The 12,607-nt window shown below is 42.0% G+C and overlaps 1 protein-coding gene across 1 annotated transcript; it reads left to right on the top strand.

Moving 5' to 3' along the window:
• Window positions 1–751: 751 nt before the first annotated feature.
• On the top strand, window positions 752–10,682 carry nr1d4a (nuclear receptor subfamily 1, group D, member 4a). Its single transcript, XM_024293247.2, has 8 exons — window positions 752–1,455; window positions 5,365–5,673; window positions 5,754–5,842; window positions 5,933–6,077; window positions 8,058–8,620; window positions 8,712–8,897; window positions 8,999–9,209; window positions 9,307–10,682. The coding sequence occupies exons 1-8, from the start codon at window positions 1,437–1,439 to the stop codon at window positions 9,501–9,503; spliced, it is 1,719 nt and encodes a 572-aa protein (XP_024149015.1). The 5' UTR covers window positions 752–1,436; the 3' UTR covers window positions 9,504–10,682.
• Window positions 10,683–12,607: the final 1,925 nt, after the last annotated feature.

Below are 12,607 nucleotides of genomic sequence, written 5' to 3'. Positions count from 1 at the left end.
AGCAACTTCAATTATTTTTTTATTATTGTTATTTTATAGGGATTTTGTAACAATAGCAATAACACAATAAATAGACCATAAATATTCAGAGCATCCAGAATCTACACTATTTTTTGCATTCATACCCTTTTTATTGGTTTTAAATCTACAATCTTAGTACCTGTGATGTACAGCCCAGACATAAACAAAAATCAACGCATCACTTTTCGTAATGATTGCGGAACATCCATAAAATGTCAAATTGATAAAGGATCCGTTAAGGTCTTGTATCTTAGAACTAAACATGACAGTGGGTCAGAATTCCCTTTGACCATTTCTACCTTAACTGTTATTTCCACGAATTGTCACAAGATGGCGCTTCAGCCACCTGATCACTAACATGTACATTTTATTACAGGATAAACATTGGAATGTTGAAAATATTTGATGTTAAAGTGACAGTCATTATCATTACTGACTATTGAATAATTGTCAAAACAACCGAGAATTGATCAAAAACAGACTGTCTGGGTTGAATACTTTGGTGTGTCACGCGCCAAGTCTGTGTTATTTCCGCTTGTGTTTCCATCTGGGCTCTAAAGGTGCCTCCTGCACGATGTTTGGCATGGGCTGGTGTTTACCATCCATTTGTGGCTCTGCCCGTCTGAGAGCAAGCAGTCACGGTGAGCCACGCCTATTGCCCATGTGCCTCATCCTCCAATCTCTCCATCCCTCCCAGCACGCTCCGCGCTTTGCATAAAATGTGTATCAGTAGGGCAGCGCTCTCCGCGGCACATGCAGAGCGCACATGCAGCGTGGCTTTGCAGGACGCATACCACAGTCGAATAAGCGCATCAAAGTCCCCTCAGCTCCAGATCCCCGCCAATGAAAACGCACAAAGGCGTGAAGGGGGGAAAGAGGGAGAGAAAAAGACTACAAAGAGAGAGAGGAATCCCACACATACAGACACAAACAGAAGTTGGGGCAGGCGGGCGGGGAGGCTGTCACATTTCCTACTCACCTGCAAACGTGATTGATGTGGGTGTTTGTATCAGTGGGTGTGTATGTCATGCTTGCCACTCTCTCACTGCGCCTGGATGTGCTGACTCCACTTTCTTGGAATTCATGAAAATCGCCTAATCTTCGCTCGTGCAGCAACACGCGTGCTCGACCCTGGTGAGGCAGTATCCAGAGCGCAGAAGGCACTCAGGTACCTCAGAGGAGCGCAGCCAGTGAGATCTCCACCTGTCAGAGAAGAAGTCTCAGGTTACCACAGTCTACTGGAGGAGCCTGACGCGCACTGGACGCGTTTTTTTCAACGTTTTTACGCTTTATGGAACAGGGGTTGTCTCCATAGACGACTTCTGATTTTCACAGCTGTCTTCCCAAGACTTTTACTTCGTTTTTCTGAAATCTTCCTTCAAGGTTGATCAATTTGTTCAACTCCAAAAAGCGAAATGGATAACAGTCCTGGCGGTAAGTCAACTCTTTGGTTTTCTTTCATTATGATATTATTATATTTATGAAATGCAAACTGTAAAAGTGTTGAAAACAAGTATAGGAATTATATTTTTTATTTTATTGCACAAATATTTTTTTCTATAGTGCATCTGTTTCATTGATCACTGCGTTTTTTTCTTGATGTGCGCGCAAAAAGTCACATTTTCTGATTTGATTTGTGAGCTGTTTGTAGATTAAAACTTTACTGTTTTCACTTCTGACTATCAGTTTTACCAAAGTTAAGTTTTTGAATGTTTAGTTTTTAGATCTACAGTGGAAAAAAAACATTTTTTTCTGTCAAAAATGTTTGGTGAAGCGGTGAAGTCACCATGATGCATTCAAGGGTCAACTTCTCGTTTGGCTGCATTCACGGCCGCCCCTGCTCATGAGTGTAGTGAGGAGTGTCACTTCCTCTTTCTCTTGATGAAAACAAACTCACGTGGAGCTACAGTAAGCAGACTGTCAGCGCAGCGCAGTCATCTGTCAGCGCTGAAAGCAGACTTCAGCTCCGTAAGGGCGTGCTGGCGCTATCAGGGCTGCTTTCGCGAGGCGTAAAAGTTGATAACCACTTCAATTAGAGGCATTAAACTACGTTTTCTCGAGGTCAGCCAAAAGTGTCACATGTTCCTAACCCTTAACTTGACGGCGAATCATTTACAACGACGAGCATCACGTTCCCGCACAGGTGATGGGCGCAGCCTGCTCTGTCAACACGAGCTGCTCCACTGAGGAAACTGGGCTGAACCCACTCCCTTTATGTATTTATAGTTCACTGATAAGTGGACCCCGTGTTTTCCTCGAACAAGTTGATGAATGAAATGATTAATCTTAGATAGAGTTGTTGATGCAGCCACTAATGAAGAACTTTGGTTGTTTGGCTTCAGAAATTACAAGTTTCTTATGTTTAAAAGTCAAGAATCTAAAATAAAAAAGACTGATAAGCGCTAATATTAGTTCATTTTTTTATGTCTGCATGTTTTATATATTTTTCTTGTGCGTAAATTGTTCAAATTTGGCACAATCACCCTTTTACCCTTTATTTTTCCCTATTTTTGACTTATGTGTTCAATTTAGATTAATTAGGTTAATTACTTGTAGCAACTATATTAAAAGTTTTGAGACACACGTTTCTGTGCATGTAGGTGGTGGGACGCGCACTATTACGCACGTGTTGCACACAATAGCACCTAAATAAAACAGGTTCAACTCTCCCTGAAACATCACTGAAATCCATTAAAATAGAGGCTTTTCAGCAGAGATTACACAGACAAACAGTAATACCATCTTATTAATATGAATTCGCAGTATTATGTCATAAAACTGCATCCTAAGTGAAGGGTGTGCGTAAATGTGGCGATTTTTTATTCTTAGAACGAGATGAGTCACTTCCACCACAGAGTAAGAATTGCGGCTAAAGTTGATATTTACAGAAATTGAGGGAACTTGGTCAGTGGATGCATTTCTCTATATTGCCAGTGAGTGGACGTTGCAGGTGCCCCCCCCCCCCTTAAATGGAGCATCAAAACGCATGACATGCTGCTCTATTTAACTCTCCTTGTGCGCTTGTGCGGCTCCGGTCTGCGGGTTGAGACGCAGCTTCGTGTCTTCCTAATGCGCGCTCTGTCAAGAGCCTCCTCACGTGGCTTCCTTTGCAAAGCCGCGTGCGGCGCGTGAGGCGCCCGGGCCCTCCCCCTGCCGCCTCCCCCCAGCTCTCACGGACGCCTGTGAGCTGGTGCCGCCCGTGGTGATGGCGAGGGAGAGCCTGGTCAGTGGGTCAGCGATTCCGTGCATTAACTTCCCTCTCTCTGGTCACGTTTTCCCGCCTCATGCACTGTTTGCTCTGGCTCTCCCTCCCTCTTTTTTTTCTTTTTAAATTGAATCACCAACATTGTGTTGTGGTGCTGGAAATGGAGTCGATTTCTGTGAGTGCGCTCCAAAGGGGGGCACACATCCGCTTTGGATGCGATTCAAAGAGAACGTGACTCTGCCGCATCCTCATGGCCTGGCATGATCCCTCTGAAGGAAATTGTATTCTATTAGAATGATAATATTTTGCATCATTTCTGACAGCTTTTAATGTTTGTACCAAATCTGTTTCTATGACACCAGTTTGGTGCAGTTCCACCAAGTTCCTGTGATATTGACCTACTTCAACAAGCCATGTGCAATAAAGTGTGCACTCAAGGACTCTCATGGTTTTTACAAGTCTGACATAGTTAATGCATTTCTGGTATGTGGTTCTAGTTCAAGCAGCATTTTCATCCAAAGTGCAAACACACGGATGAGACTGTGGATTGCTCACTGCTCACGTTTCTCTGCCTGCTTCCAGTCTCAGGCAGATTAGTGTCTGCACGAGCAAGCTCAACCTAAGACTGAGTGACTCTTCAATCAAAGCACCAGCAGTGGCCTATATCTTACATCTTCTGATATGCATATTTGCACAGAACTTGAGACAGACATGCAATATGTGACTCCTCCAAATATCATATATATATATATATATATATATATATATGATATTTGGAGGAGTCACAATTTTTACCAAAATAAATAATTTATTTAACCTATAAATTGGGCTCATGGTGATTTAAGCTAAAAATAAACATTGGTGATGCTATACTCCATCTGGATGATTTGTTGTGAAATTCTATGTTGAAATGTCCCTTTATGATTGCTAAAACGGTGTGGTATTAGATGGATTTTTATTTGACATATCACGTTGACTTTAAGGGTCAGTCACAAAGCGTGTGCTACTGTACATGTGAGCCTTCAGGTGGACTTGCAATGTGTTAGAATGAGTGGGAGGTTGGGCACAGACTGAATAAGCTCAGCAAGAGGTAGGGCTGCTGCTGCTGCTGGATCTTTCTATGACTCTGGCATGAGTCAACAAATCCAGGAACACGTGCTGGTGTTGGGATTATAAAAAAAAGCATTTGAGCAAAACAAAACCTCGTGCAGCAGAGGGATGATCATGCAGACCCAAACTAAGCTGAGTCAATCGTGCCATGGTTGGAATTTCTTATCTGTAAACATCAGTCACTCATTGAGTTAAGACAAAATATTTGCCCAAAAGCAGAATTACATTTGCAGACAATTGTCCACTCTCCCTGTCACTCCACAGTGTTTATTTGCAAAAACGTGACTCGCATTCTTTAACTGCTGGCCGTGCATGACCAGCTGAGGCTGCAGACTGCATGCAAAGGAGCCTCCCAGGCGTGCATGTGTTTATAAACGCAGCTTTGACTTTAGACTGTTGTGTTTTTCTGCACGAGACTGCGGATTTGGCGCGGACAGGAACCGTGTCAGGAGTCCATCCATGTGAGGCGGCGGTCAGGTGTCGTTCTGTAAGCTGACGCTGGGCATGGCGCCAGGGGAGTGAGGCTATTATTGGAGCGGAGGAGGCAACAGACCCCACAGACACGTGAGGTCGTGTCTCCTCTCATCCACAGCGATGGGATGGAAGCGCGCGCTCGGAAAGGGGTGTGGGGGCAAAACAAAACAATAAATATAAAAAAATGTGGGTTTTTTACTAAGAAAAAGTAAATCGGAATATTAATAAAATAAATTAGGATCAGTTTGGTGGATCTGCATGTTTGGTTGCTGGGCAGCCGCAATATTTTTAGCGCGCACTTTATCCGCTTGAGCGCATCATTACCCCTGTTACGCTCGGGATGCTGCAGATCCTCAGAGCTGTTCTGCAATCGCCAGAGGATATGCAACATTACATCACATCCCAGGCAACTATTCAGCTGATAGGTTTCTGTGGAAACACGCATGCCCAGCTCCATAAGTCACTTTTGTGTGTTATTTAGTTGGGGCTCCAGGTCAAATTCAAACCATAGTCTCATCTCTAAAACTTCACTCTCCTTGATATCATCCTTGCAGGAGGTGGGGTCATCCTGTATGCAGGGTCTTCTGGCAGTTCAAGTCCAAGCCCTGGCAGCCCCTCCAGTGGGTACCAGACCCAGTCGCCCTCTTCACACTCCCAACCCTCATCTCCAGAGGAGGTTACCTTCACAGAGATTGGGGCCCTGAAAAAGGGCAGGACGTCCGGATGCAACACTCCATCTTCCAAACTGGTGTTCCAGTTTCCGGAGGTCTACAGCAATCCTTCAGCAGCAACCACTCCACAGCATTCCTATGCACACCCCATCGCAGCAAAGAAGCCCTGTGGCTTTACTGGAACTTTCACAAGTTAGTGTTTCCTCTCTGTCACCATAAATGTTCCCTCACCAAATTTTTGGTGGCTAATCTGTTTGTTTTTCATTCTTCAGAGACAGGAGGAATGGTCCTGCTTTGTAAGGTCTGTGGAGACATTGCATCTGGTTTCCACTATGGAGTGCATGCCTGCGAGGGGTGCAAGGTGAGGCTCCAACCACAAAAATGCCTTTCTAAAACGTGTTATTTTTTATGTTAAATGGCTTGAAAAAAAATGTGTTTGTGTGTGTTCCAGGGTTTTTTCCGCCGCAGCATCCAGCAGAACATAAACTACAAGATGTGTGTGAAGAATGAAAACTGTCTGATCATGCGCATGAACCGGAACCGGTGCCAGCACTGCCGTTTCAAGAAATGCCTGGCAGTTGGAATGTCAAGAGATGGTGAGCCATCCTCAGCCTTGTTAGAGCACTTCAGCTTTCTGAAAAGCTTGGGGGGAGAGCACAAAAATGTGATGCAGAGAGGATTTTGAGGTCATCATGCCAGTAGCTCAGTCACTAGAGAAGTTGCACCTGAGTTGCCCTCTGGTTTAGTCTTTAGTCACTGTGTTACCACACAAAACCATCTGCCTCGCTCACATGCGCCTCTGTGCCTTTCCGCCGTCCCTCGCATCCTTACCTTCAGGTTCATCCCCTCCTCCTTCAGCGTGTTCCCTCAGCTCCCTTACATTCTCCCCTCAGACAGTGATTTATGAGAAAAGGAGCTCTGAAGTCCCTAAAGCTATCCATCATCTGGAAAACTGCAGCAAAGTCAGTAATTATTTTGGGAAATTGGAACAGGGTCAGTTTGATTACATTGTGCGTGCACACAGAACGCCTCACTACAATTATTTAGAAACAGGGCAACAATTAAGCAAGGACTGCAGAAAACATAACTGTGGCGAACTTCATTAGGTATTACCTCCCTGTCACCTGGTTTTAGCTCTGCGGGCTGAGCCTTCATTGATCACCCATCATCTCATATGAAAGGAACAGTTGGGTCGACCTAGAAAAACAATACAGAATTGTCCCCATGGTGTACTCATGCATCGTGACCTAGTTGGTGTAGTTTGCCTGTTTTCTTCCTCTCAGTACGGTTTTTTGCTTATCTCCACCCTCCAGCACTCTGCAGTGCCTAATCTAGTAAAGAGGTTAGTGTTATTTCTGCATGTGCTTGACACTTCTAGTGCACAGAGAAAATAGGCTGGCGAAACACAGCTCAGTCAGGCCGACCCTCTACGGGGAGGTTTTTGAAAGAGCTAAGGACCACAACCTAGAAACCCCTTTTTGTATCTGTTTCAACAGTTTTGAAAACAGGAAAACCACTTGCAACTGCCTGCAGCCCATAACTTACAATGCCATAACTTGATTTTTTACCAAAGGCAGCTGAGCGATTCAACAACAATCTGTTATCAGGGTGGCACACTTTTTTATATCGAACTTTTGTGTAAGAAGTGAAATGCTTCCAAGTTTTTCACCACATCTTTGCAACCTTTAAGCTTGCATCCTCATCAAGAACCTCTAAAGGCAATAAAACAGTAAAGCAATATTTTGCAGCACCAAGTCAACCTTCTCTGTAAATATTAATGCATGTAAAACGTTCATGTCATGGTGCATTGCTTTGCTGAAGGACCTGCTTCAGTGCAGAATTACAACCAAACCTCTAAAAACTGTGGTTTCCTTGCAAAAGTCTTTGAAGCTCAACTTTTTTTTCGACCTATTTAACTCCGACCTTGCGGGTACGCACATTTTCACACATCACCTTACTACACTGACCTACATTATTTTCCCTTTGGCCTTCTCTAACCTTTAGTTCCACCACTTACCCCAGTTTTCAACCAAACCTGAAGGTCATATAGTTTGAAATTTTGTTTAAAAAACACATTTTTTTATCTTCTCCAAAACCCTTTTACGCTCTGACTGCATTCTCCACAGTTAATTTATGTGCCTCTAGCTCGATTTTCTCATCCTTCTCGCTTTAACACTCTCAAATCCACTGACATCATGCTCACGTTGCCCCACTGCCCTACTTACATAAGGTGGTAGGGAGTAAAATAGGCAGGAGAAAGGGGTGGAAGGAGGGGAGAACGAGGCAGATGGCAGCAGGAGGTCTATAAATAGTCTCTGCAGATGATGGATTCTGAGGATGGGGACACGGGTGAGGAAAGAGACGGTCTCATTTGCCAACTTGCACTCATCCTGAAATTCCTCAATGTCATTTCATGGGAATTTGTTATGTTCGCACATTAAAGGAGATCTGGAGGACTCTGACCTTTACTGATTGAGTTGTTTCGCCTTATGAGATACCAGATCATATATTTACAACGTCAGTTTCCCCATTTTCACAAATCCTGAAAGCTGATCATTTTTGTGTGTTTTCTGCAGCTGTGCGTTTCGGTCGCATTCCGAAGAGAGAGAAGCAGCGTCTCCTGGACGAGATGCAAAGCTACATGAACAGCCTGAACGAGTCGGCTGCCATGGAGGTGGAGTCGCCAGCGAGGGACAGCCCCACCAGCACAGATGATTGCAACTCAAAAGAGGCCATCGGGGCCATCTCCAGAGCCTACCGCGACATCTTCGCGAGCAGCAGCAGCATCCGCGAGAGATCCGCCAACATCAGCACAAACAACAACAACAACACAACAACTTCTTATTCTCAGGATGGCAATTTTGCCCAAGTCTCCTCTAATCCTACCCCTACTCATAATTACTGCCCTGTTGCCCGTGCAAGTGCGTGCCCCGCTGCCTCTCAGGACAACAAGCCAGTGATTCAGAACGTGGACAACAATCACTATTCGTATTTAGTGTCAACACATCAGAATCATGGCCAGTCCAACTACATGGCGCATCAAAGGAGCAGCTCTGTGGACAACAGTTTTGGGAGTACAGGAAACATCCAGAACCAGCCATCCTGCCCATGGAAGCTGCCACCAGGAGCTAAAGTCCTGGTAATTACAATAAACTTTCTATAATCATTTAGTTTGTTAGATTTGTATTCAATTGACATTGACAATTTTGTTCTCTTTGTTTTTGTCACAGGCCTGTCCTCTCAATGCATGCCCTGTATCAGGAGCAGAGCGCACCAGTCAGGAAATTTGGGAATCCTTCTCTCAGTGCTTCACCCCAGCTGTCAAGGAGGTGGTGGAGTTTGCTAAAGGCATCCCTGGTTTCCAAGAGCTCAGCCAACAGGACCAAGTTTTGCTGCTCAAGTCTGGCACCTTCCAGGTAATACTCGTCTCAAATTCTTTATTTTTACATAAACGCAAACCCTGTGTCTCATTCTTGTGTGATCTTACATTTTGTGTTCCTTTTCTTCTGGTGTTCAGGTTCTCATGGTGAGGTTTTGCACGTTGTTCAATGCTCAAGAGCGCACCGTGACCTTCTTGAACGGCCAAACCTACTCTCTGTCCACCTTGAGGTCCTTGGGAATGGGTTCCCTCCTAGATGCTATGTTTGAATTTAGTGAGAAGTTGAGCTCTCTGGGGCTGGAGCCTGATGAGATGGCCCTCTTCATGGCTGTGGTGCTGGTATCTGCAGGTAAGGTGCAAATATTTCAAAGTAACGTGGATCTTTTTCTAAAATACATAATGTAACTGCAACATTCACTCACACATGTATCCTCTGCTCTCCTCAGACCGCTCTGGGATCTCAGACATGGAAGCTGTGGAACAGCTGCAGGAGGGTCTGATCCGAGCTCTTCGGTCACTCATCACCCGCCGTCGTCCAGATGACTCCGCCCTCTTCTCCAAGCTCCTCCTTCGCTTACCAGACCTGCGAACCCTAAACAACCTGCACTCTGACAAACTGTTGGCTTTCCGCATAGATCCCTGAAGAGTCAGCTCATCCGTGGAAAGCATGCAAACAAACTGCATACCGACCAGACTTTATCTTGAAAGGGCAGGACTTCCTTCAACATTGATGAACAAGGACTTGTGCAATCAAAGGAGTGATTTTTGAGAGGGAAATACGAAGGAACTGAAGATATTTTGGACTTATTTTCCTCAAAACAATAAAAATACTCAGTAAAACTCATGTACATAAACCTCAGCACTTCCTGCAAGACATCAAGTGCAGACCATGTTTCTGTAGAAATTTACATTTCTGACTGATAATTTGTTCATTTGCTTACCTCAAAGAATTAAATGTAAACAAAATCAAACTTATTGAAGTGAAAATCTGTATATTCCATAAACCATCTGTTATCATCCCACCTTGATGCTGTAACCAAGTCACAGAAAAACAGTTATTACTTTGGGACCATTCATGATAACCTCTTCTAAAGAAAAAGGGAACCTGTACATAATAAATAGTGAAATAATATTGTATCACAATCATACCATCTGCATTAGGACAAGAACTAGGCTGGTATTTTATAGTGTCAGGATGTGTTCAGTCACTCATTCATTTTGTAATTATATTACCATCATTTGGTTTTAATACACCAACTTCACAAATCAATGGCAACTTTGTAATCCATGAAAACATTGTGCGTGTGTTACTGTATTGTGTCTCCTTTGGATTGACGGAATGCACTTCTTTAACGGGGACTTTAAAGTTTATTTTTGTCGCTGTAAATATTATTTTACCCAAATGTATATATATATAATCTGCTGAAGAGATTTAATGGATCAGACATGCTGTTTGAGTTTAGTCAAATGAAGAATGTACTACCCTCTCTATACTAGGGAGGGTCTGGCTATGCCAAGGGGGGGTCTTTCCATTACAGAATGTGTGGTAGGGGTTTTCAGATGGCTTATATACACCTCTTGCAGTTAGATAAGGTAACTGACCAGCATAATCCTTGAAATCACCAGCACTTGGTTCACACACCCTTCCTGAGCCCTCAATGTTTGTCATACAAACTCAAGAGATATCTTTCGGTGGGAGATCGATTGAATTGGTGCTCTAAGCTTGTTTGATTGTGGTTGATTGAGCACATATTGTACATTTTGTATTTTGTTCCTTCCTAATTGAAATAATATAACAATATAAAAAGAAAATGACAAATTATTTCCTTATCCTGTGTCTTTAATTTTTATTCCCTCACACTCAAAGCAGTAAAGCGCTTAGAATGCAGCTTTTTCATTGTGTCAATTAATTATTTTTGGGGCATTTTGTGATTTGAAGAGTGGCTTTTGTTACTAAAAAATATGCAGTGTGGAACAGATAAAACACAATTAGTCTAAAAAGTCTTACTTTCTTAGGTTACAGTAGACAGAAGACCACAAAAATGTAATTAACATCATGTCAGATTGTTAAGAACACGTGACCTACTAAACCCTGCCTCCACTCATTCAAACAGTAAGCTGTAATACAGAAACAAAAGAAAATTCGCTAAATTCTTTGATATTTTGATAAATCCTGTCAAGCAGCATTACCTTGAAGTCATTGAGTTGTTAAGGAATTTTTCTTCACACTCCTCACAAAAGTACATCGGTTCACTCAGGTTGGCAGGTGTCAATTCATGTGCACCTCCCTTAAAGTTCAGAACAGCTTTCCAATGAGAAGCAGGTCTCCACAGCTCTGACCCTGTTTTCTATTGCTTTAGCCAATTTATTTTTTATTAAATTCTTTAGTGTTTCTGGGAATATTGTCCAGCTGCATGACCCAGTTTTGTCTCCTCTTGAGCTTTTCAAAAGAGATGGCCTCACACTCTTGACTCTACAGAACTTCAAGATACAGATTCATTCGTAATAAGATCATGTGAAAAATGAGTTTAAGTCATCACACCTCCAAAGTCACACTTGTCAGGGTGAGCTGTTAGTGTTGACAGAGCCTTCACTTGAAGATGCTGTTTTCAAGCTCATCTTAAATTTGTAGTTACATTTGTTTTATATTTGTAATTAATTAAATGCATCAAACGAATGCTTGATTAAATCCGCACTTCCTCTTTAGAGTCAATGAGGTTAGCAGTCAAACAGGTAATATCCTTCCACAATTCAAGAAACCAAGAAAGTAAATTAAATTTCAACATTTATATGCTTTTCTGCGTAAGCCTGTATGGTTATTGATATCTTAGTTGAAATGCAAAATGTGTACATATGAACGTATCGCATCATTGGTTACTTACAAGATACAGTATATTAGGGACCATCCAGAAGATGGAAGTTGTTGTCTGGTACTAGAAACTGAACCAAAGTGTTCTTCCTTTCATGATTGTATTGGGTATTTTATACAAAAACACACGAGATTTAAGCCTTATTTATCATGTAACACTGTTTACCAATCCAATAATATCTGTCCAGTCAGGTTTAATTTAAAGTAAAACAATTTCTGACAATACTTTAACTTTTTAAAAATAAATCTAACAGGTTAAAAAGTTTATTGTCTTAATAATGTAAATAGTTAAATGAATAATGCATCCCAAGACCTTCTACGATTTCTCTCATGGATCTTAATGTTGTGGTAAAAAAATAAAATAAATAAATGTTTATATATATATATATATTAAATACATCTAGAAATATATATGAAAATACAAATTCAGTTAGATATCAAAATGCTATATTTGGTGATACTTGTATCTATGTAAAATCCTGTCAAGCAGATATTTAGTTAATTATGTATAAGCAAACATGTAGTTCAGCCTTACTTTTTTTTTCCACTTAAATGTTTCCTAAATTACCAAAAGAAAAGCACCATGAATTTGTTTGAGTAAAAGCAATTTGTTTGTGACACACAGTTGCAGAATTTGATGTTCTGTTCATTAAATAACAGGTATTTTAAAATGTTACTTTTACAAAAAAATTATTAACATTCAGATAATTCTTTAGTCATGATAAAAAAACCTGTGAAATATAGTGTGGTACTGCCTTATATCAGGATATGTATCATATCATGACACGTGTATTGCTTTACATCATGTAGGACTCTAATGCACTCAATGCTAATAAATTTGACAGCTTCCCCCCCATCTGCCCTCCTCATTAGGATCT

This window comes from Oryzias melastigma, linkage group LG7, assembly GCF_002922805.2.
Source record: "Oryzias melastigma strain HK-1 linkage group LG7, ASM292280v2, whole genome shotgun sequence".
NCBI classification, from domain to species: Eukaryota; Metazoa; Chordata; class Actinopteri; order Beloniformes; family Adrianichthyidae; genus Oryzias; species Oryzias melastigma.
Note: the sequence above shows the minus strand (reverse complement) of the source record. Positions and strands in the feature narration are given on the sequence as shown.